The sequence below is a fragment of the Hyla sarda genome, chromosome 7, assembly GCF_029499605.1.
Source record: "Hyla sarda isolate aHylSar1 chromosome 7, aHylSar1.hap1, whole genome shotgun sequence".
NCBI lineage: Eukaryota > Metazoa > Chordata > Amphibia > Anura > Hylidae > Hyla > Hyla sarda.
Genome location: NC_079195.1, coordinates 119,271,772 through 119,298,037, shown reverse-complemented (window position 1 = coordinate 119,298,037; position 26,266 = coordinate 119,271,772). Strand labels below are relative to the sequence as shown.

At 41.9% G+C, this 26,266-nt stretch overlaps 1 protein-coding gene across 1 annotated transcript in view; it reads left to right on the top strand.

Moving 5' to 3' along the window:
• Positions 1-26,266, top strand: part of NFKB2 (nuclear factor kappa B subunit 2) — an 84,199-nt gene that overhangs the window by 14,290 nt on the left and 43,643 nt on the right. Inside the window, exons 2-7 of the mRNA XM_056530565.1 lie at positions 3,090-3,171; positions 6,308-6,348; positions 6,502-6,600; positions 12,304-12,455; positions 13,380-13,492; positions 14,183-14,341. Of these exons, the coding sequence (XP_056386540.1) occupies positions 3,090-3,171; positions 6,308-6,348; positions 6,502-6,600; positions 12,304-12,455; positions 13,380-13,492; positions 14,183-14,341 (646 nt within the window). The remainder of the gene's footprint in view (positions 1-3,089; positions 3,172-6,307; positions 6,349-6,501; positions 6,601-12,303; positions 12,456-13,379; positions 13,493-14,182; positions 14,342-26,266) is intronic.

Genomic DNA, 26,266 nt, shown 5'->3' with positions numbered 1-26,266 from the left:
GTAGACGTTAATAGTCTTTTGGAATACAGTAGTTCTCATTATCCCAAGTGGATTAAAAACGTGCCCTATGGGCAGTATTTGCGTATACGCAAAAACTGCACCAATAAACAAGATTTTTTAAAACAGTCAGGCATTCTTCGTGAACGTTTTCTATCCAAAGGCTATCCCCCCTCCATCCTAACCGATGCATTTAATAGGGTGAAGGATATATCACAGGAAACACTTGTGAGAAAAAGAAAAAAAGAATTTATTCAGACAGCACCTAAGGAGTCCTATAAATATAATTTTATTACAGATTATAATAGTGGAGCAGGTGATATTCGCCGAATATTAAGAAAAAATTGGTCTATCCTATTGGATGACTCTATTTTAAAAAAAATTTTGCCATCCCAACCAGGTATTACGTTTCGTCGGTCCCCGAACCTGAGAAATTTGGTGGCTCCTAGTAGGTTCAAATCTGAATCTCTTCAACAAAACCATTCTGTTGGCTCCAAAGCCCCGGGCACTTTTCCTTGTGGGCGACCAAGGTGCCTTTGTTGTGCTATGATTGGCACTCCCTCTGTTTCATTTAACTCCACAGTATCTAAAAAAAGTTTCCAAATAAAAAATCATTATTCCTGTGATAGTTCGTTTGCTATCTATCTACTTACTTGCTCGTGTGGGCTTCAATACGTTGGCCGCACCGTACAGACGGTGCGGTCACGTATGAACAAACATAGATCTAACATTAAAAATGGTTTTGTTCTACATAGTGTCTCACGCCACTTACTTCTTAAACAAACATGATAGATGCATTGATGTTTTAAAGCTGACTATACTAGAAACTATTCCAGTTTTTAGTCATAATCGTACACAGCGATTAAATAATAGGGAATCCTTCTGGATTTTTTCTTTGGTTACTTTATTTCCAGATGGTCTTAATGAGACACTGGAAAATGCCCGTTAAAACATCGAAGAGAAAAAAGAGGAAAGAGGAAAAAATAAATAAATAAATAAAGGAGAAAAAAATGGGAACAATGGAGGAAGGGAAAAGGGAGAAAAAAAAAAAAAAGAATTTTTTTTCTTTATATATATATATATATATATATATATATATATATATATATATATATATATATATATATATAGTACTATAATATTTTTAATATTTTTTTGTTAAAATTTAATATTTGTTTTTAATTGTATTGTATTGGTTTTATTGGGTACTTTGTTGTGATGTTATTATGTGCTTCTATCTTGTTGTGAAGGGCTTAAAGGGCTTGACCCCTCAAGGGGTTAATTTAATTTTCCTCCTTGAAGGGGTTAACCCCTTTTCCCTATATATACCTTGTAATCTGCTAAACCCAACATGCCTGAGGAAGCGGGTGACCGTGAAACGCGTTGCATAATGGTAAATAAATCCTTATAACTTCTTATCTGGTCTCAGCACATCCCTGGGAGACACCTTATGGGCAATTTGGATATATCATTCTTGTGGACTTGCACCCTGTACTGTGGACCTGGTGCACTCCAATGCTGGCCATGTGACAAAGGGAGGGGGGGGGGGGAGCAAGTTGTCATGTTCCTAAAGGAACGCCCCCAGCAAAATAGGAGTGAGCAAGCCCTGCAGAGAAGAAGTAAGGTATTTCACATATAAAATATGCATAATAATGTGCAGAATCCTTCTAGCGATAACTACTACACCAGCTTCAGCATTTTTGGCTCCAGCACTGTAGTTCTCTATGCTCAGACTTCATATGGCGTGGGCTTGGTTTTAAAATGAAGTTATGTTTTTGCCCATCAATTTTCTTTAACAAATCTCTATGTACAACCAGTGTATTTACTACATTACACGAGCATAGTCCCATATCTAGGAAAATATCCAGAATCTGTAATGGCTGTAAACAAAGAAGATTCCCCATACTGGGGTATTATGGAAACATTTTCAGATCCTTGTACTAATTCTCTGAAGATTCCATGGCTGCTCTGCACCACCTCATCTTATTACATCCTGACTCATTCTTGAATTCCTTACAAATGTTTTGTAAAAAGAGAAGCCCTGAATAGTCTTACGTCTTTATCATTATGAGCTCTTGCTTTTTCTTTTTTTTTCCCCACTGGTGATTCCCGTAATTCAGCAAGATGTAAGCGATCAGCTATGAATCACAGCCACAAAACATCTTCTGGCTGTATCCTGTTAACTGTTGATATTGATATACTGCAGATCTTTACTTCCTTCAGAGCAATGATTTTACTATGATCAGCACGTTTACAATGCCAATGCAATTGTGTATTCTGGCTGGGATTGCATGTTATAGTGTTTTTGAATGCAGTTTTCTGTTATAACATTAAAGATGAGTTGATTAAAATCACGGAGCTTTACCTGCAAGGGGACTTTTCATAAAGAAACTATAAAAGGGTATGTGATCATCTTACTTTAGGGTACTTAATGATAGGAAAATCATTTTTGGCTAGAGGTACTTAAATGGGCACTGTCAGATACAAAAACTTTTGATATGTTGTAAAGCATGCAAAACCAATAGGTTTTGCAGTTGCTTTCATTAGAGAATTTTCAGTATTTTATACTGAAAAAGCCAGTCAAACAACTGACACCCTGCCTGCTTTGACACATAAAAGTCCTGCTGTGTCCATGCATCATCACCTATGTCATGGACACACTTCCTTGATTGACAGCTGTGAGTGCAGGGCTCACAACTGGAGGAAAATTCCTCCCACTGTCAGCTTGTGTCCCGCTAATGTCAGTGAGGACAAGCTGGGTGTTGTAGTTTTTTGCTAATGGTAGGGGAGACGTGAGCAGATAGCATACTGCGGGAGGGGGTGGAGACCTGCACAGTGAGGCCACGCCCCCTCCCTTTGAGAGGAATTCAGACTAGTGAGCTAAATTAAAAGTGTAATAAAAAAATAAAGGTGCTAGACAGATAAAAATTAGATGTACATGCTCGGCATTAGGTACTGGTGATATATTTTAAAAAAATGTTTTTTTTTTTTAAATCTGACGGGTACTCTTTAAGTATAGGTCACGTCAACTAAGGAGCAGTTTATTTTAAGACTATTCTGAACTTAATCTAATTTTTATATCTCCCAAACAGCTGATTCACAATGGGGGTCTGGATGATAATGGCTTTGGTTATCCACCAATAATTCAACAGCATGAACCTGATTCAGAAATTCGTAAGTTACACGAGGAAATTGTAGCAACCAAATTAGATCTGTTACTTATTATCAATGTTTTTTTTACTGATCCTTCATCTTCTTTAGGCCTTATGTATGTTGCTGTGTTAGGCCCCTTTCACACTCTAAAGTTACTCCATTAAAAGACCCGTTATAAACTTCCATTTAACATCCGTTTTTAAGGCTTTTCTAACGGACGTTACAAAATCCCATTAAAGGAGATTTCTGGTACGGACTATTCCAATTCCATCCTTCTCGGGCTGCTACGTTCCCCCGGAGCTCCGCAACAGCTGATGGGCGGCCTACTTCCCTTAGCCCGGGATGTCACATGGCGCTTCAGCCTATCACTGGCCGAGGCGGGACATCGCTGCGGCCCGTGATAGGCTGAAGCGCCATGTGACGCCCAGGGCTAAGGGAAGTAGGAAAAAGACAGCCGGACCGACCGATCAGCAGTTGCGGAGCTCAGTGGGAGCGTTTGTTTTCTCTTTTACATCCTGGGCAGGATGGAATAGGAATAGTCCGTACCGGACATCTCCTTTAAAGTCTATGGGATTATTTGATTATCCGTTAAGACCCGTTACAGCCCATCATGAATAACGGACGTTATTTGTGAAGGAAGAAAAAAAGGCACATGCACTAATTTTTCTTCCGTCAAAAATAACAGTGGAATAATGGCCGTTAAAATTTTAACATTGAAAATGAAAACTGATGAACCTCAGAAGAGGTGACATCAGCAGACTCCTGCAGTGCTGAGGGACTACTACTCCCTTCATGGATGATGGGAGTAGTAGTTCCCCAGCTGCGGGAGTCTGCTGGTGGCTGAGGAGGCTACATTAGTGTTTGTACTACAACCCCCATCATGGAACAGAATCTGTTCAATGATGGGGGTTGTAGTACAGGGGCTGAGGGATTGTTCGCACTGGGTCTCACTTCTGAAACCCGATGCGATCAGAAGTTATTAAATAGGGGGGTGGGCGGCATGCTCCGCTCCCCTGCGATTTACAATGTATTTATTTATTTTTTATTTGTTTTATTGAAAAATAAACAACCATTGGCCATGTGGCCTCACAAGGAACATAATAACAAGTGCATTGCAAAAGGTGCCGTGACACGTATTAGCAGAGGTAATGTTACAGCAAAAAGACGACAGGTTCATAGTCTTCTGACCACAGGGGCCAACACAATGTCAAAATTAAAAACCAATTAAATAACCTAAAACACAACAGCAATGGGCGTTAACCGCCACCTATTATCAAACATCTGCAGGTTCTAAAATCTTAATATACACCAACTTGAATGATAGTTACAAGGTGAAAAGGAAGCTTACAAGACTAACAACGGACAGGCACTGACATGAGGTGGGATGAATAATGAGAAGGGGAAAAGGAACAAAATGAAAAATTACCAATAGATGTCTCAATTAGGGAACACTAGGAGTGGCCATAGAATAAGTGCATTGAGTGAGAGGAGAGAAGCACTAAGTACCCCACACTGAAAGGAATTTACCCGGGCATTTCCTGTTTTTGTATAAAAGATGAGAAAAGGGAATCACTGCATTAACAAGCGCTCGCCATTGGGACATTGTAGGTGGTCGTGGGTCCAACCATTTGAGAGCAACAGCCTTTCTGGCCAAGAACAGAGTTTCTCGCAGAAATGTGCAAACATAATGTGTCCACGCTTCTTCATTCAATACACCAAAAAGGCATATTAGAGGTTCAATTGGAGGAGAGGGTTGTACAAGAGGGGCAAGAAGTCGGGGGACTTCAGTCCAAAAGACCGCAATTTGAGGGCATGCCCAAAGGAGATGCCAGAAATCAGCTCTAGCAGCTCCACAACGATGACATGCATCCGTGTCAGAGCGACCCATTCTAGATAATCTTATAGGAGTGACATAACTGTAGTGAATGATGTTCAATTGAATAAGCTTATTATTGGCAGCCGGGGATACTAGCATATGGGAAGATAGGATCTTCTACCAGTCATCCTCAGTAAGGTTGGGAATATATGACTGCCAATATTTTATAGCCGGCAATTGTGAACGTGAGTTCTTGGCTTGAATAAGATGCGTGTAAAGGATGGACACCGATGTATTTTTACTTTCATTTTTTAAATTCCCCGCCGGGAGCCCTGAGTGGTACGGAGGAGCCATTTAGGCATTTACAGTGTGCCTAATTACTGTATAATCGCATTCCCCCTGTCTTAAGTATATTCATTTTATTCCCCCCCATGTGTATATGTACAATTTTATCTTTTCATCCTAAATATAAGATGGTCTGTCAGGTTACATACTGCCTATAAAATTAAACTAAAGATGGAGCCTGTAGAGTGAAAACCAGGCTAAAGTGGCTTCACGTTTACACTTGGATCCAAAATATTATATATTATATATCAAGAGTGTGGAAAGGATAATGCAAAAATGATAACCTTCACATTGTTGTTTTAAAGGGTTCCCGTCATCACTCTCATGCTACCACGAGTAATTGGGGGGAGGGGTGTTATTGGGGACCACCACAATGACTCGTGGTTTAGCAGCATGAAAGTAATGAGAGTTTCCCTTTAAAGGGGCTTTCCTAGGATTAAAAGTTATCCCCTATTCAACTAAGACCGCCACAGATTGCGGGAACAGATGTTAATTTTCTCTTAAATAAAAGGCACAAAAAATGCACAATATTGTGCATGGACGGCTATGGCTCCACTCACTGCCTCTGCTCGGCTATGGCTCCATTCACTGCCTCTGCTCAGCTACTGCTTCATTCACTGCCTCTGCTCAGCTACTGCTTCATTCACTGCCTCTGCTCAGCTACTCCTCCATTTACGGCCTCTGCTCAGCTACTGTTCCATGTAATGCCTCTGCTCAGCTACTGTTCCATGTAATGCCTCTGCTCAGCTACTGCTCCATTTAATGCCTCTGCTCAGCTACTTCTCCATTCACTGCCTCTGGTTAGCTACTGCTCCATTCACTGCCTCTGCTCGGTTACTGCTTAATTCACTTCCACTCCATTCATTTGACAGAGAATTAACTCCCATGTTCCTGATTCTTCAGATAGGGGATATCTTCTATTAATGGAATAACCCCTTTGAAATTTGTGTTCTCATTTGTTAATTTGTGTCACTCACTTGACTTTTTGCCTTCCAGAAAATGGTCCATATTTGTCAATCATCGAACAACCAAAACAGGTACGCACGTTTTGCACTAAAAATGAAAAGTGTTAAAGGGAAAACCCCTTTAACCAGTAAAATTAAATTACATGTTCTTGTTACACAATATAATTAGTGTTTTTGTGGCCATTACAATCCATTTTTAACTATTATATTGACTATTATTTACAGCGTGGCTTTCGGTTTCGTTATGTATGTGAGGGGCCATCTCATGGAGGACTGCCTGGAGCTTCCAGTGAGAAGGGAAAGAAAACCTATCCAACTGTTAAAGTAAGTTTGTTAGAATCTGATTGCAGTATTAAATTACAAGAGATTTAACCCTATGTATGATGGATACATCTATGACAAGTAGGTGCTTCTAAATGCACTGTGATGGATATATCTTCACAGTATTCTAATGGACAATGCCACTGTACCCAAAAAATGTTGAAACGTGATGACATTGATTAGAATAAAAAAACAAGAAGGAAAGGGTGCAGAGACGCGCGACTAAACTAATATGGGGAATGGAACATCTTAGCTATGAGGAGCGATTAAAGGAGTTACAATTGTTTAGTCTTGAGAAAAGACGTTTAAGGGGGGATATGATAAATGTATATAAGTATATTAATGGCCCATACAAAAAATATGGAGAAAAACTGTTCCAGGTTAAACCCCCCCAAAGGACGAGGGTGCACTCCCTCCGTCTGGAGAAGAAAAGGTTTAGTCTCAAGGGGCGACACGCCTTCTTTACCATGAGAACTGTGAACTTATGGAACAGTCTACCTCGGGAACTGGTCACAGCAGGAAAAATTAACAGCTTTAAAACAGGATTAGATACATTCCTGGAACAAAATAACATTAATGCTTATGAAGAAATATAAAATCCCATCCCTTCCACCAATATCGCGCCACACCCCTACCCCTTAATTTCCTGGTTGAACCGTACTAACTATGTAACTATGTAAGAAAGGAAGTTATTTTAAAAATGATACAGTATTCTACATTTTTTAAATGTCTAATAATTCTGGGCTAAGTAGTCCTGTTCAGAGATTGACAGCTCTCTATGCAAAGTTATACACAGATTGTCAGTTGTCAGTGACCAAGTAGGACCGGCTACTTGAGTTTTTAGCCCAGTAGGATCCCCGATTTCCATAAATAACTCGTTATCCTTGAAATTTTCCTGTATCATTATCAGTCTGCCCAGCTTCTGCCTCTGTACAACATGCTTCCTCTAGCTTGGACTGTGACAACATGACAAGTTCTCTTTAATATAACCACACAATTGGTATCCTCAGGACTTAAAGGGGTACTCCGCTGCTCAGCGTTTGGAACAACCTGTTCCGAACGCTGGAGCTGGGAGCTCGTGATGTCATAGCCCTGTCCCCTCTTGACGTCACGCGCCGCCCCCTCAATGTAAGTCTATGGGAGGGGGTGTGATGTCATGAGGGGACGGGGCTATGAAGTAATGAGCTCCCGGCTCCAGCATTCGGAACAGTTTGTTCCATACACTGAGCTGCTGAGTACCCTTTTAAACATACTATTACTATATACACACTGGGGGGAATTTATCATTGGTTTTACCCTGGTTTTGTGGTGTTCATTTGTCTCAGATGCTGTTTTGAGACTTTTCATTGTGACTTTTGCTTTAGAAGGTTTTTCTAAAAGAACATACCAAGTCATGATTTCAGTTAATATCATGCAGTGGTAAGGAATTCATGAAATGCGACTTTTCAGTTTGTCGCATCTCTTGTCGCAACTGAGCTTAATTAGGCACAAATCTACACCAACCCTGACTTGGCTTACAAAACTGCGAACAGCATTATTAAAAAGTCACACATTTTGTCGCATGGGATAAAAAGTCGCACAAAAAGTCGCAGAGGGACACCATACAAAGTGGTGTACTGAAGTAAAAAATTTGATGAGCACCAAATTTATCACTTACCCTGCACCATGTAATTAATCTGGTGCAGGTACACCGTTTCCACCACATGAATTAATGGGGTAACAAGACATTCACCTTTTTGAATTTTTTTATTTTACACAGCATACAATCAATTTAAAAGGAAAAAGAAAAGAAACCACCATTAGGCATAGAGTAATGTTTTATCCAAACCACTGTATTACTTACTAACTCGCGAAAGAAACAAAAAAGGACAAAAAGAAAAAATGCAAACTTGTTTCCACGCTGCCTTATGTCCAAACCTTCTCCCTCCCTCTGTGTTCTAACCTATCCCTCCTCTATCTTCGTCCATTCCCTCCACCTAACCTCGACATATATTCTGTTGTCTTTTGGTACTGTTTCCACTCATACCATGTTTTAATGAATACCTCCCCTGCGTCACTGTTAAAAAGCTTCAGATCTTCAAGATACGTAACTTCATTCACTCTTTCAAACCAAAAGGGTACTGAGGGAATCTTCCTTTGTCTCTAAAAAAAAGGTTACACAACCTCTAGCTGTCGACACAAGAAAACTGAGCAGAAGGTGTCTATAGTTCTTCAGTGGTATATTGTTGTGCTGTAATAAAACGAAAGCAGGAGAGCATGGTACATCCACCCCTGTAATCTCTCTAATGATCTTATAAACATTCCCCCAGAATTCCGCAATAATTTCACACTCCCACAGCAAATGCAGATAAGTGCCCTCTGCTTTGCTACATGGCTAACATAATACTTCACAAATTCCTCGCACTATGTATTTCCCTCTAGGGACTCTGTACCAACGAGATATGATCTTATAATTGGCTTCTTGGGCATGCGTACTAATAACTGAACTATACCCTGTTTTGAGAATCTTGGACCAATCTTCAGGGGAGAGCTGTAAATCTAAGTCCCTTTCCCATTTCTTAGTAAAAGAAGGAAGGGTTTCACCTCTCGCGGAAATCCACAATTTATAAATACATGAGAGTACGTGTTTCATAGGCTCTATTGCTAAGCACATAACCTCAAAACTGGTAGTGTCGGTCATGTACCATTCCGGCGGTGGTATCGAAGTCATATAGTGTTTTAATTGGATAGCCCTCCAAGCTCCCAAAGGGGTCGGCGAGGTTATGTCTGGTACGTCTAACCAAGAGTTAGGTGGGGGGTCATTTCTCTGGTGTCCCACTCTAAGTAAACTGCATTTAATCCATTTTTTTAAACATTAATTGCGAATTATAGGGGAGGAGATATTTACGCACTTTGGCATCCTCACAGACCCTCAGGGTCGGACCGACTGTTGGATGGTTCTTAAGATCTATCCATTCCCTCCCTTTACACCACGGAAGGCAATTTAACTTTAATTTCGATTCTCCCTTTTCCACCAGAACCCATGGTTTAACATTTGCACTCCTACACCATTCTATCACCCGAGCCAGATGTACTGCTGTGTAGTTGCCCCTCAGATCTGGTAAGCTTACTCCCCCCTTATCATTGGACAAGCAACATGGTCTCTTTCTTGCTTTCTTTCCACCCTATATAAATGCATGTTGTATCTTATCCATCTCCCTAAAGAAAACTGTAGGAAGTTTAATTGGAAGGAACTGAAAATAATGTAAAATCTTCGGTAAAATCATCATCTTATATAGCTCACAGCGACCGAACTACAAAAAAGATTTGGTAGCCAATTCTGACACTGTTGACGTACAGCCGCAATCAAGGGAGGGACATTTTAATTAGGCCTTCTCTGCGTCTGTGACGATATAATTGCAGGGATCTTTCTAGACCGGGTGAACTGGATCAAATCTATGGCTCTAGTGGTGTCGCCTTTTAGCCTCTTTTTACCATAAAACCACTTTGATCAATATGAATAATTTTCCTCATTACAGCAGGCAATCTATGGACCAGGATTTTAGAAAACAATTTTGAAGTCTACGTTCAATAACGAATTTGGCCTATAACTTGCGCACTGGGCCCCGTCCTTCCCGTCTTTCGGAATAACCACAATGATCGCACTAGTATCTCTAGGAAGAGTGGACCCATGACAAATCGCATTAAATGCCTTTAAGAAATAAGAGGACATAATCTCTCTTACTGATTCATAATAAACCAGCGAAAGACCATCTGGTCCTGGCGCTTTCCTATCTGAAGTTGTAGTTATTGCGCAATCTAATTCCTCAGCCGTTATCTCTTTTTTTCCAGTAACTCAACATCTTTACTCTCTAGTTGTAGCACACCTGAATCAGAAATATAGGTTTTGACCTTTTCTCTAAAATTCTTACTTACCGTAATGTTGCTGGATTACATTTATCAATGTTATATAGGTCTTCAAAATAAATTTAAATGTTGCAGCTATCTCATAGGGATGGAATGCCATACCCCCATCTTTTTGCCGGATGTGTGGGATGTAGGAGATAACTTTTTGTGCCCTAGCCGTGTGGACTAGAGCTCTACCTATTTTAATGCTAAATTCATTCGATCGTCTCCCACAGGTAAGTTTAGCTTTTTTGCTTTATTTGACAATAGATATCTAATCTCCTCCTGTTTCTGTATAACTATATTTTTTATATTTTTATATTAACCTTTTATTCTGTGCTTCCAGCATTCTTAGCTCTTCTAATAGTGTGTTAAGTTTTTGTAGTGTCTCTCTCTCTCTCTCTCTGTCTCTGTCTCTCTCCTTCTGAAGTTAAGGTTGTTCTTTTCTGTCTAAGTCCTCTCTGATGACACCTGTCTAGGGAAACGCCCAGTTTAGAAGAGATTTGCTTCTAAACTGGGCATTTCCAGAGACAGGTGTCATCAGAGAGGACTTAGACAGAAAAGTTGATATATATATATAAAAAAGTTTTTCCTGGAATACCCCTTTAATGCGTGAAGCATGCTTTATTAGAATCCCCCTGACATAGCATTTATGAGCCTCCCATAGACGTTCACCTACACCACTCTTGATGAATACCCCCCACTTAGTTTAGATCACTCTTTTTTTTTCTTATTTTGTATCTCCAAACTTGTTAATAACAAATAAATCCTAATGGATTATACAAAAAGTATAGCTTATATAGTTTCAGAAAATCAACATGGGAATACTAAAAAATGTGTTACTGTCAATTGAAGAAACTTTTGACGTGTCCTAGAGACACATAGAGAGATTTGATTGGTTGAGGTATGGGTGCTGTGACCCCACCTATTACTAGATTCAGAATCTCTTTGCTTGGCACTTTTCTTCCCATCTCTCTTGCTGCAGGAAATAGGCTCCATAGACTTACTATAAAATAAATCTCCTGCCATGAAGACAGATGAGGAGTGAAGCACTTAGCTGAACATTTCTCTTCCCTCGTCCTAGCGATCGGTGGGTGTCTAAGCATCCAGACCCAAACCAAATAAAACTTTTAACATGAATGTATGACATGTCCAAAGTTTTAGTTGTTGTTTTAAATGGCAGTGACACTTTAATAACAGAAATGGTTTGGTCATTAACCCCTTAACGACCACGGACATATATTTACGTCCATGCCCGGCTCCCGTAATGTGAAGCGCACTCAGAAGCTAAGCGCGCTTCCTATCTGCTGGGTCCTGGTTGCTATCAGCAACCAGGACCCGTGGCTAATACTGGACATCGCTGATCGGGCCGTATGGACCTACGGAATAAAGATATGCTGTTATTCTTACCGGAGATTGTGCAGCATAGAATCGGAAGCCCCCAAAAGCTTACAAAATGGCGTTTTGTTTTTTTCAATTTTACCCCACGAATATTTTTTTTTCTGGGTTCGCCATAAATTTTGTGGTGAATGGATTGATGTCATTACAAAGTACAATTGGTGGTGCAAAAATAAGCCCTCATATGAGTGCAAAATTGAAAGCGTTATGATTTTTAGAAGGGGATGAGGAGAAAACGAAAGTGCAAAAACCTGTGGTCCTTAAGGGGTTAATAACCACTAGAATGCCTGAGTAAGCCTTCAATGTCATTTATTGTCACTTTTACAGCAGATGACAGGTTGGTGCATAACTTTGTAGCAGTGTACAGTGTATTATTTGTGTATTTTGTCTTGTTTTGTAATATTACAGTATATTTAATTTCAGATCTTTAATTATGTTGGCATGGCCAAGATCGAGGTAGATCTGGTAACCCACACAGAACCTGCTCGAGTTCATGCTCACAGTTTGGTAGGAAGACATGCCAATGAATATGGAAATTGTGTGGTGACTGTAGGACCTAAAGATATGACTGCCCAGTAAGTGCTTTTCCTTTGCAAACTTGGTTCATGTATAGCTTGTCATTGCAGAAACCTTTTTATATGTCCTCGGGACATTTCAAAAGTTCTCATTGGTCGGGGTTTGAGTGTGCAAACCTTGACTGAATTCTAGAACAAGTGGGGAGAGAAGCGTATGGTTGCATTCTTCTTTCCCTGCTCTCTGTCTATTGAAGTTAGGTGGTCCCTTTGACTTGCATTATGAGACTGTCCTGGTCACATGACACAGTGGTGGACACAGATGGAAAGTTGTTAGCCCCTTCTTGACTGATATACAGGGCTGTACTTTAGTCATGTTGGGCCTGAGAACTGAGGGCAACCGTGGAGGCATGCCAGGCTGTGGCACTTCAGCAGCTCAGTCCAGCCTCCTTGACACCAAGCTGAGAAATAAAAGGTGATCTTATAAGTTTGGTGATCGACAGCTGCTCCCGGAAAGGTACACTTTGCTATTATACCCTAACAGCTAACCAATGGTGGCTGCAGCAAATACAGCTGACATAATTAAGATCTTTCTTTTATTAGATTAGTAGTGTACATGGCAACCAAGCTAACAGATAGGCTTATGTCTTTGACTTCCAAATTGAAGTCAATACATGTTCCTAAGTAGCAGAAAAAAGAACAAAAAGCAAAAAAAAAATGTAGGACACATATACTACAATAGACAGGTCAGGAGTCCTATTTAGATATTTAGACTGTAACGCCTAAGCACAGCTTATACAACATTATAGTGATGTTTGGAAACAGAAAGAAATCATGGTAGCAGTCAATTAGGGGAGTGTGTTTGGGCCCATTGTATTGATCATTCTGCCAAAGCATATGGTTGAAGCATGTTCTGTACATATATGAAGTTCATGGTCTTCCCTACTAGTTTCACCACAAGCTTTTTGTAATATGGTTTATTTTCAGGTTTAATAATTTAGGTATTGTCCATGTCACAAAAAAGAGTCAGATTGACATCCTAAAAGAAAAGATAAGACAGCAGCTATTAAGGAATGGCAGAGGGACACATGTACTTACAGGTAAGTTATGGTTTTTAGGGCTGGGGAAGCACTGCATGCCGTTATCCACTTTTCTAATACATACAGGATAGTGAACTGCTAAGCTGCCAATTGATACAAAGATTAATCTGTCCATAAAACAACATGGATTCATTGATTTGGCAATTATTGTCTCCCCATAACATTCCCTTCTTCAGAAGAATCTGCCTTGTAGGTTTGGCAGCTGTTATAGTTGGGAGAACTTGTAGTCAACCAATGTCACACATGTATGGACCAGGTCCGCCAAAGTAAGAGCCATACATAGTGGATCTTTCCCACATTAACAGGAATGAAGAGCCAGTTTGATTTCCATGTTCATTATTCAATGGGATAACCCCTTTAAATCTAAATTAGGCGAAGCAGCTCTCTTATGTGATAAAGCCGGGGGGGAGATTCATCAATACCTGTGTAAAGAAAGAGTGGTACGGTGCCCATAGCTACCAATCAGCTAGTTTTTTTCATTTTTAAAGAGGCCTGTAAGAAATAGCAATCTGGTTGCTATGGGACTGCACCACTCTTCCTCTGCACAGGTTTTAATAAATCTCCCCCTAGGTCCTTATTCTGGGATTTAGTGACTGCCAAGGTTCTGTGGTTACCGATTACAGGGCCAAAAAGCTAATCTTGATTGGAAAATATAAATATATAATCTCAAATACTGTTTTACCTTCACAGAGCTTGATGAGAAGAAGATTGAGGCAGAAGTCAAGGAACTGAAAAAGGTTACAGATTTAAGTATTGTTTGCCTACGGTTCACAGCCTATTTACCGGATAGCACAGGAGCTTTTACTCTGCCTTTAAAACCTGTTATTTCAGATCCCATCCATGACAGCAGTAAGTAAAGTGCACTTCTCATGCATGATGCATTTAACATTCATCTTCACACTGTTTATAATCTGCTGAATTACACATGCTGTTAGAAAACATAAAATATACCGTATTTTTCGCCCTATAGGACGCACCGGCGTATAAGACGCACCCAATTTATAGGTGCAAAATCTAAAAAAATAAAGATTTTGAACCCAATAGTGGTCTTAAACCTGCGGACCTCCAGATGTTGCAAAACTACAACTCCCAGCATACCCGGACAGCCAACGGCTGGAAGTTGTAGTTTTGCACCATCTGGAGGTCCGCAGATTGAAGACCACTGCATAGGAGGTAATACTCACGTGTCCCCGCCGCTCCGGACCCGTCACCGCTGCCCTGGATGTCACTCAATCGCTGTCGCCGTGTCCTCGTCACTCCGGAACGTCTCTGCTGCCGGCCGGGTATCCTCGCTCTCCGTCGCCGCCATCACGTCGTTACGCACGTACGCGACGACGTGATGACGAGGAAGGAGAGCGCCGGCCATACAGGGGATCCCTGAACGGAGAAGACACCGAGGAGGCAGATAAGGTCCCTCCCGGTGTCCTGTAAGCACTAACCCGGCTATTCAGTCAGGATGTTCGGGACCGCCGCGGTGAAATCGCGGCGGTCCCGAACAGCCCGACTGAACAGCCGGGTTAGTGTCACTTCCCCTTCAGACGCGGCGGTCAGCTTTGATCGCCACGTCTGAAGGGTTAATACAGGGCATCACCGCGATCGGTGATGTCCTGTATTAGCCGCGGGTCCCAGCCTTTGATGGCCGCAGGGACCGCCGCGATAGGGGTGTATTCGCCGTATAAGACGCACGGACTTTTTCCCCCCAGTTTTGGGGAAGAAAAAGTGCGTCTTATACGGCGAAAAATACGGTACATACTGTATATTCATTCTCTTTAAAGAGGTTTCCAGGCTTGTGCAGGAAATGGGTTGAAAAATACCCGTTTACACCGCTGTCCTGGTTTTCCAGTCTGGAAGTGCTGCAACCCTCTTGCACTGGGCAGGTGGCTCTGTAGCCAATTACTGGCCTCAGCAGTCATGTGCATCAACCCAAATAGATTTTTTATTTGCACACTTTACTTATACTAAATAATAGAAATTAAGGCCCAGATTTATCAAACTGTGTGAGAGAAAAAGTGGAGTGATTTTCCCACAGCAACCAATCACAGCTCAGCTTTCACTTTACCAGAGCTTATTAACTGAACTGTGATTGGTTGCTTTGGAAAAATCTCTCCAGTTTTTCTCTCACACAGTTTGATAAATCTGGGTCACAATGCTTAAAGGGGTACTCCGGTTCTGAGACATCTTATCCCCTATCCAAAGGATAGGGGATAAGATGTCTCACTGCGGGGGTCCTGCCGCTGGGGACCCCCGCAATCTTGTATTCGCCACCCACCTGTTTGAGCTGCACGCCGCGGTGCCAGCTCACAAACAGCAGGGTGGCGACCACGGGGCCGGAGTATCGTGACATCACGACTCCGCTCCCGTGTGACGTCACCCCCCCCCCCGCTCCCCGCTATGCAAGTCTATGGGAGGGGGTGTGACGGCCGTCAACGTGGAGCTCAAAGGTGTCTCAGGGCCGGAGTACCCCTTTAACCCCTCAGATGCCGTGATCAATACAGATCAATACAGCAGTGCGGTACTTTGGATGATCGGATCGCCCGCAGCGCTGCCGTGGCGATCCGATCATCCAGCATGGCGGCCGGAGGTCCCCTCACCCGGCTCCGGACGTCTCCCGGGGTCTTCTGCTCTGGTCTGAGATCGAGCAGACCAGAGTAGAAGATCACCGATAATACTGATCAGCGCTATGTCCTATACATAGGACTGAACAGTATTAGCAATCAAAGGATTGCTATAGATAGTCCCCTATGGGGACATAAAAAGTGTAAAAATAAAAAAAGTAGAAAAATGTAAAAATAAAAAGTAAAAAAAAGTGAAAAATCCCCTCCCCCAATAAAAATGAAAATTGTCAGTTTTTCCCATTTTACCCCCAAAAAGCGTAATTTTTTTTTTAATAAACATATTCGGTATCGCCGCGTGCATAAATGTCTGTACTATCAAAATATAATGTTCATTATCCCGTACGGGGAATGGCGTAAACATTAAAAAATAAAAAAAGTCCCAAAATGCTGCTTATTTTGTCACATTTTATTAAAAAAAAAATTTATTAAAAATTATCTTAAGGTTTTATATATGCAAATGTGGTATCGATAAAAAGTACAGATGACTGCGCAAAAAATGAGCCCTTATACCGCCCTATATACGGAAAAATGAAAAAGTTATAGGTGGTCAAAATAGGGCAATTTTAGATTACTGATTTTGTACAAAAATTTTTAGATTTTTCTTTTTAAGCGGTACAAAAGTATAAACGTATCTAGCCATGGGTATCATTTTAATCGTATTGACCCACAGAATAAAGAACACATGTCATTTTTACCATAAAGTGTACAGTGTGAAAACGAAGCCCTCCAAAATGTGCAAAATTGCGGTTTCCATTTAAATTTCCTCCCTAAAAAAATGTTTTTATGGTAAAATGAGAGGTTTCATTACAAAGTACAATTGGTCACGCAAAAAACAAGCCCATATATTAGTCTGTAGATGTAAATATAAAAGAGTTATGGATTTTAGAAGGCGAGGAGGAAAAAACGAAAACGCAAAAATAAAATTGGCCTGGTCCTTAACCTCCTGAGCGGTTATCCCGAGCGTGACTTGGGGTTAATTTTCCCTGCCAGGATCAGTAACCCCGAGTCATGCTCGGGGTAGAATTGCAGAGTTCCCGGCCGGGCTGCACGATATAGCGATACCGCCCCCGGGAAAACATGCGATTATCTGCTCGGGTCGGCTCCCGTGGTGGGGGCCGGCCAGAGCAGGTAAAGAAAAATACTAAAAGTCAGTGTTTCCCTACCAGGGGGCCTCCAGCTGTTGCAAAACTGGGAGTATTAGTTTCACAACAGCTGGAGGCACCCTTGTAGAGAAACACTGAGCTAAGTGTAAAAGGAAAAAGGAGTAAAATAAAACAAAAAACTTTTGCTCACCTAATCCCGGTCCCTGCAGATGTCGTTCCCCTCTGTGCGCTCTGGTCCCTGCTCTCTTCACTATTCATCTTACAGGACCTTTCACTTTTCAGCCAATCACAGGCCGCAGTGGTTTCAAGCCAGTGATTGGCTGAAGGCTGAGGGGGAAAGGACTTGTTCTGCAGCAAATACACTAGGTTTGAAATCTGCCGGCAAACCTAGTGTATGTTACTGCAGGACAAGGTGAGAAGGGGGGGAAGAATGTGACAAAGGGGGGAATGTGACAGGGGGGGGGGAATGTGACATGGAGGGGAGGGAATGTGACAAGGGGGGAAGAATGTGACAAGGAGGGGGGAGAATGTGACAAGAGGGGAAGAATGTGACAAGGAGGGGGGGATGTAACAAGGGGGAGGAGAATGTGATAAGGGGGGGAATGTGACAAGGAAGGGGGAATGTGACGGGAGGAGATGTGAAATGGGCGGGGGGAGATGTGAAATTCAGTGAAAAAATTGTACCACTTTTGGTACAAATTTCCAGACAGAATCATACCGCCAGGGAGGTTAAGGTGAAAATGGGCTTGGTCCTTAAGGGGTTAAATCACCCTGTTCAATCCGATGTGACTATGAAAAAGGCAATTACAGGAAAACTATTAAAGGGAACCTGTCACTGGTTTCATGATGTCCGAACCACGAGCAGGATGAATCAATACACGGCTGCATGGTTTCAGCAAAAGTAGTTGTCATTTTGGCCAGGAACAGGCTCCAAATGATCTGGCGGTCCATGTTGGATTGATTGATATATGTATACAGTGAGAGATTTGCCTATCATAGTTGGTGGGCAGCCCCAGACACTTGACGTTCTGTTCTCATCTGAAGTGTCATCTATAATTTCCCTGAAAAGGCACAGCTGCTCAGAGTGAATCCTAAATCACTGTCACAAGGGAGGTTGTCAGAGTTGTATGCTCCCTGAACCCAAAAACTAGTGATCTCTTGCTTCTAAATGAGGCCTAAGAAACTCTACTTTAGTCTTTAAAGTCTGTCAATGTGTAAGGTTTGCTGGACATTAGAAAATGATAATATTTAGGTATAAGACATTTTTGGATTCAGTGGTTTCGATTCATATGTGGTTATTCATGCATTGTATCGCCTATTAACCCTGTAGTTGGCTAGCATTAGACAGACGGGAGAGTAAAGTAGGCGGCTCTGTGGTCACAGATGTGTCAGGCTTATGAAGATGTGATGGCTCTCCTTATTCTACTCCGGAAGATGTACTTTCCAGCATCAGGCAGGGAATTACACTGCTGTTATGTGAGCTGGCAGGGGATGAGGTTTCTTAAAGCGCCAATGTAACCCTTTTAGTCTAACAAATCTTCAGAAATTAGTCAGCGCTGCGGTAGAAATGTCTGTGCTGACAGTAAGCAGCCGAAGATTAAAGAAACTTGTACGTTTTGCTTGTTGGGTTTTACATTATTTGTGATTCAGTTTCTTTTTGACAGGAGGAATATCTTGTGCTTTGATCTTTTTGATGTGTATTTATGGTGAACTAAATAATGTATACTGTAGAGGAAAATTCAGTTCCTGTACATGAGTTTATTATATAATGACTCCTAATATCTATAGGGCTGTTCTGGTCTCATAGACAGAACGGTGAGACATGCTTTTGGTAGTGCTCTTCTCTCGCTGCTCTTTTTTGTCATCCTGTCCAGAGGAGTTGCTGAGTTGCCCATAGCAACCAATCAGATTTTTTATTTTACACTTGCATAAAGAACTTAGCTTGGAGCACTCACCTCGGACACAATACTTGCGGCAGTACAATATCTTTATTCAGGTTGCAGGTCAAGCGTACAGCAGGGAGGTGGGAAGATAAAACAAGGACGGGTGGGTTCAGCCGGTGGGCGATGGTCCGTACCCCAGTGGGGCCTGACGAAGTTCAAAGAGCACGATACAGACCGTCGCCCACTGGCTGAACCCACCCGTCCTTGTTTCATCTTCCCACCTCCTTGCTGTATGCTTCACCTGCAACCTGAATAAAGACATTGTACTGCTGGAAGTATTGTGTCCGAGGTGAGTGCTCCAAGATAAGTTCTTTATGCAAGTGTATGTTCACGCTGTGTTTCATTTGTGAGCACCATATGTAAGACACTAAGGAAACGGAGGCTGTGCTGATCCTGCATTTAATAGGGAGATCCTTGGTGGCGTTTGAGTCGAGACTGTGCCTGGTTATGTGCATCTGTTTTAGACATTGATTATTTTTGTTTTGTTTTCTGGCTTATCAAATAATAAGCTGGCACTTCCTGTTCTGTACAGATCACTTCCCAGTAGTCTCCTCCTTAGGTGGGGAGAGGGCTCACAATGAAAGGTCACACCACTGTACACTTAAGACACCATTCACAATTGTGAAGTTCGGAACTCTACCTCCCTCCCCATGAGGTCAAAAAGCATGCCCAAAAACCGCCCCAATACAAATGAATAGGATCTTCTCCAGACTGTTGAGTCTACATTGCTGCAACTTGCAGTAAAGCATATTAATGCTTAATGCTTTGAACACAGCTCAGGCAAGATGACTGCCCCTATTATAATGTATTGAAAAGGAAATACAAAATTTACAATCAGAAAATAAAAACAGATTATAGAGAATAACAGTAAAATACACCCTACCCTGAAAATAAGCACTAGCTGGATTATCGGGGTGGGCTGCAATATAAGCCCTACCTTGAAAATAAGACCTAGGGCCAGAGGTACTTAACTGGCGGACCGTGGCCACCAGTAATGCGATGCGGACCCCCCCTGCCCCCACCTTTGGCTGGTCCCTTGGCAAGTTAAATGAGCTGGGGCAGGGACGCTGACGCTTTAAAACGTCTGCGTGTATGCTCGCCCGAAGTCACCGACGTGTCCCTGCCCTGGCTGCTACCGGTAAGCGGCAAAAGGAGATCCCGCCGCTGCCGCCGAGAGCTGCAGCTTCAGTTGCGGACACTATGAAGGTGGGTAAGTGCTGGTTTATTATGGCAGAGGGGTGGGGGGCACTGTAGGAGTGTGGAGGACGACGGGGAAGGGGAGGATGGGGGGCTGTAGCAGTGTGGAGGATGGGGGGGCTGCAGGAGTGTGGAGGATGGGGGGGGGGGCTGCAGGAGTGTGGAGGTTGGGGGGGCTGCAGGAGTGTGGAGGATGTTGGGGCTGCAGGAGTGTGGAGGATGGGGGCTGTGGGAGGATGGGGGGCTGTGTCAGTGTGGAAGATGGGGGGGTGCGGCATCCTCCACACTGCTACAGCCCCCCCCCCCCCCATAAATAAATAAGCCCTACCCTGAAAATAAGCCCCAGTGTGTTTTTTGTGACTAAAATTAATATAAGACCCGGTCTTATTTTAGAAAAACACGGTATCTGGCTGTGATCAGTAAAACATAAAATCTAGGTGATACATTTCCTTTAAAGTGACAGCAATCATTAATGACATTTTCAGTTCTATCTGGAAACATGCTGAAGACTGGATGGTTAGAGGATAGCCTCAAATAACCTGTCACTATGGGAGTACTTAGGATATTCAATTAGCTGCTGTTGGTGGATGTGTTAGTGGAGGAGCAGTCCTCGATCAATACTTGTGAGGCTCAGATGACATTGATCAAGGAAGAAGACCAATTGCTATGTTTGGAGTTCGGAAGGAATTCCCCCACCCCTCCCCATCCTTTTTCTGTAAATTGACGGATGACTCACTGGGGGTTTTTGTTCTGCTTTTCTCTGGTCATAGTAAAACGTTGTCAGTTGTTAACAGGTAGATCTTGAGGAACCTTTGCCTTCTATAAGCTAATACAGTGATCCCTCAACTTAAAATGACCTCAACATACAATAGTTTCAACTTACAATGGTCTTTTCTGGACCATTGTAAGTTGAAACCAAACTCAACGTACAATACTACAGACAGTCCAGATCTGTGAAACGTGTCAATGGCCGGAAGAACTGACCAATCAGAATGGGCATTCACTGGTAAAACACCCTGTATTCCTGAAGCGTATGCACTGACTGATGTCTGGTAGCGCCCCCTACAGTACAGGGAGGTATTACATGTTCTGTACACTTTACCTGTACCAGGGTTAGCTGCTCCTTTGGACACCAGCTAAGGGCGATTCCATGTTACTTTTTTAGGACATTGCGTGTACTGTACAGGCCCCCGAAGAAGCTCCTGTTCTCTCTATATAGACCAGTGTTTCCCAAGCAGGGTGCCCCCAGCTGTTGTAAAACTACAACTCCCAGCATGCAAGCTAGGAGTTGTAGTTTTGCAACAGCTGGAGGCTCCCTGCTTGGAATACACTGACATAGACAGTGATTTACAGCTCCCAGCAGATCTTTCTTACGTTTATATGTAAGGACTTGCTTTATATATATATATTAGTTATCTACTTATTTTTTTCTTTAATTCACACTTTTTTTCCTATTTTTTGATGACATTTTGGGGCTTTAGAACCAATTACCAGGTTTCCATAGAGTTCTGGTCTCAACATACAATGGTTTCAACATACAATGCTCATCCCAGAACCAATTAATATTGTAACTTGAGGGACCACGGTACTGACAATACATAGGGAAGGGTTTACACATTGTATTGGTAACCTTCCGTATATGGGATGAAATTAAGATTCATGCGAAGAAATCAGATATGCATTACATGGAAAGGTCATCTAAATGATCAGACATGTTTTTTTTATCTATAATCGTCTCCCTCACAGTTAGGGCTTTGTTAGGCCTGGAGTATTGCCTCTGTGATAATGTGACACGGTGTAGGCTGCTTTGTATAGTGTAGTGGGCATACTGCCTTCATTGCTTATCTTGAGCAGATCAATTGCTTGTTATTATTTTTTTATTCATGTTGCTTATATAGCCTCTACATATTCAGCAAAGCTGTACAGACTGTCATCCACAACACTGTATACCAGTGGGACTCATAATCCCAATCCCTATCTCACATACATCTTGGGGCAATTTCATTGGAAGCCAGTTATTCTATCAGTGTAGCATGGCAAACAAGAGTACCTGGAAAAAACCAAAATCAAGACCAGGAGCGCCTTCAAAGTCCATGCAGATGTTGCCCTTTGGTTAAATTCATTTTACCGAGCGATCAAGCTTTTGCTTGTCCCATCTGTATTTTTATGCAGTGTCAGATTGGGTTCTTCATATGCTGTGTTTAGTGTTGCTCGCGAAAATTCGCAATGCTAATTTTATTCGCGAATATCGCATATTCGCGAATATTCACGAATATAGCACTATATATTCGTAATTACGAATATTTTTATTTTCACAGTACACATCACAGTGATCATCCCTCTCTGCTTCCAGCTTATGTGGTCTAAAGGAGGCTCTAATACCACTGTGTGAGACTGGCGTACAAATTTTCGCATATGGAAAAATTTGCATATGCAAATTTTTGCTTATGCAAATTTACGCATATGCGAATTTTCATTTATGCTAATTGTAACATATGCTAATTTTCGCATGTGCGAAAATATAACGCGAATATTATGAATATGCGAATTTAGCGAATATGTGACGAATATTCGTCCATATATTCGCGAAATATCGCGAATTCGAATATGGCCTATGCTGCTCAACACTAGTTGTGTTTTTTAACATATTGAGTACCAGAAGTCACGTATTAATGGGTGGTCTACTCTGGGACTCCACTGCGTGCAGTGACACACGTGTAAATCCAGGTTATTCACTCCTAGTGAGTAAACTTCATGTAAATGACATTTCATGCAGGCAGCACCCTGTGTAGATGTGTGTCATTGTTTCTTATCCACCACTGATAAGGTATATAAAGTATCTGTTGTAAAAAAAAAAAAAAATCCCTGGTTTCTGAAATACATGTAAGGGGTTTTCCCAGAGTATTTGAAATTAACCAGACAGTAATAAATGCTATAAAATAAAGTCAGAACTCTCCATTAATGTCTCCCATGTGGTCTTTCCTGCAGCAGTTAGGTTAATAGGATAGCATATGGATACGTGTGACATATACACTGGGAGCTCTCATAGCACTTCTTTCACACTATGAGCTTTCATCCGTTATTAAATGTCCGTTTTCTGTGTGAAAACTAATGTATAATAACGGATGAAATAATAGGTGCTAACGACTGAATAAATATTCATTCATTAAGACCCGTTATAACATCCCTAATGTATGGCAGGAACACCTCTGCCTACAGACTCCCACAGCCGGGACTACTACTATTCCCATCATGGAACAGACTTGTTTCCATGATGGGAGTAGTAATTCCCTGGCTACGGGAGTCTGCAGACAGCTGGGGAGGCTACATTAGTGTTTGTACTACTACCCCCATCATGGAACAGAGTCTGCTCCATGATGGGGGGTTGTAATACAGTGGCTGAGGGATCGATCGCACCGGGTTTCACTTCTGAGACCCGATGCGATCAGAAGTTTTAAAGCAGGGGAGCGGGCGGCAAGCTCTGCAAACCTGTGATGTATAGTGTGTTTTAACTTTCATTTTTAAACCCCCCACAAGGAGCCCTGAATGGCCGGTACTGAGGAGCCAATCAGGGTTCCTGCTGGGGAATTTAAAAATGAAAATTGTGAGTGGCAGCGGGGGCCATATGTATATTAAAAGCGCTGGGGGGGGGGGGGGGGCAAGATATATAGCGCTGCAGGGGGGGGGGGGGGAGACATATAGCCTATATATCTAGCCCCCACAGCACATTAATAAAGATATGACCCCGCCAGCGCATTTATAAATATATATCCCCCGCCTGCGCAAGTATAATGTACCCCCGCAGCACGTGTATAATGTACTGTTGCAGGCTGCCATCTATATACATATGCCGGGCTGCACTATGAATGAAAAGCATTGTAGCAGCATCGGCCGGCCGATGCTGCTGATAGAAATACTTTTCATTCATAGCACAGCTCCGGCAAATGTGTATAGAAGCGCTGGGGGGGGTGCAGACATATAGCGTTATCTGCCCCCCACAGCGCTTCTATATACATTTGCCAGAGCTGTGCTGCTACAATGCTTTTCATTCATAGTGCAGCCCGGCATATGTATATAAATGGCAGCCTGCAACAGTACATTATACATGTGCTGCGGGGGTACATTATACTTGCACCGGCAGGGGATATATATTTATTAATGCACAGGCGGGGGTATACATTTATAAAAGCGCTGGCGGGGGTCATATTATAAATGCGCTGGGGGGCATATATATATATATATATATAAGCTATATGTTCCCCCCCCCCCTGCAGCGCTATATGTCTTGCCCCCCACAGCGCTTTTAATATAGATATGGCCCCTGCTACTCACAATGTTCATTTTTAAATCTCCTGCTGAGAGCCCTGATTGGTTCCTCAGTACTGGCCATTCAAGGCTCCCCGCGGGGGATTTAAAAATGAAAGTTAAAACACACTGATACATCGCAGGGTTGCGGAGCTTGCCGCCCGCTCCCCTGCTTAATAACTACTGATCGCATCGGGTCTCAGAAGTGAAACCCAGTGCGATCATTCCCTCAGCCCCTGTACTACAACCCCCATCGTGGAACAGACTCTGTTGCATGATGGGGGTAGGAGTACAAACCCTAATCTATCCTCCCCAGCTGTCTGCAGACGACCGCAGCCAGGGAATTACTACTTTCATGTTCCATGATGGGAGTAGTAGTAGTCCTTCAGCACTGCAGGAGTCTGCTGATGTCACCTCTTCTGAGCATGCTTAGAAGTAATTACAGATATTATAAACCAGGTGCAAACAGATCACATAAAGGCTCATCCGTTTGCCATAGACTTCAGTGTTAAAAATAACATCCGTTAATTTACCCGTTTCTTGTGACATAAATATTAGTGCATGTGCCGTTTTTTCTTTCATCACAAATAACGTCCGTTATTCATGACTGGCTATAACGGGTAATCAAGAATTCCCATAGACTTGAATGGGATTTTGTAACTGACGTTTAACATCCGTTATTAAGGCTTTTCTAACGGATGTTTATAACGGATCTTTTAACTGATGAATTTTATAGTGTGAAAGGGGCCTAACCAAGGCATTTATTGTATTGACATGTCTGACCTCTAGTGACTGCTTAGTTAAATGCAGCTTATTCATACAGGTTTACTGCAGATAACATTCTTCTGTTTTTTAAACTTCTATAGACAATTTAGTGTATTATTTACACATATAAAATGTGCCACACTTATAATGTCGCATGATGCATTAAGAATTGAACACATTTTTAAAATACCTGTTTTTGTCTTGTGGATTTTTACGCCATTTGTTCAGCAAAAAAAGTTAAAAATAATGGGGGAGATTTATCAAAACTTGTGCAAAGGAAAAGTTTACCAGTTGCCCATAGCAACCAATCAATTTGCTTCTTAAATTTTTCAGAGACCTTTTCAAAAAGGAAAGAAGCAAGCTGCTAATTTTTCCACTGCACAGGTTTTTTTTTTTTTTAAATAAATCTCTCCCAATATGTCTAAAAACCAAACTAAGCCACAGCGACAACATCTGTTGAAAAACAAAATTAGTGAGCAAGGTACACATGCATTATAATTAAACTAAGGCTAAGTTCACACACAGATACAGAGAAAACTATAAATGCATTTTGGCTAAAAAGACTAACCAAAATACTGATGGAAATAATGTGTGAACTTAGGTAAAAGAAGAAATTGGGGCTCAGGGTCATGATATTGAATCAATTATTATTATTTATTAATAAAATATATTGTGTGTTGTGTCCTGTGACTCTTTGGGCCCTTGTGGGTCAGCAGGGACACTTTACAACTTATACTAAAATAAAAATGGCATAAAATATATTAAAATGCATAAAATTATATAACCACACACTTATAGGATGAACCCGTTCTGAGTAGCATTATAAAGGATATGTTCCGTTATAGG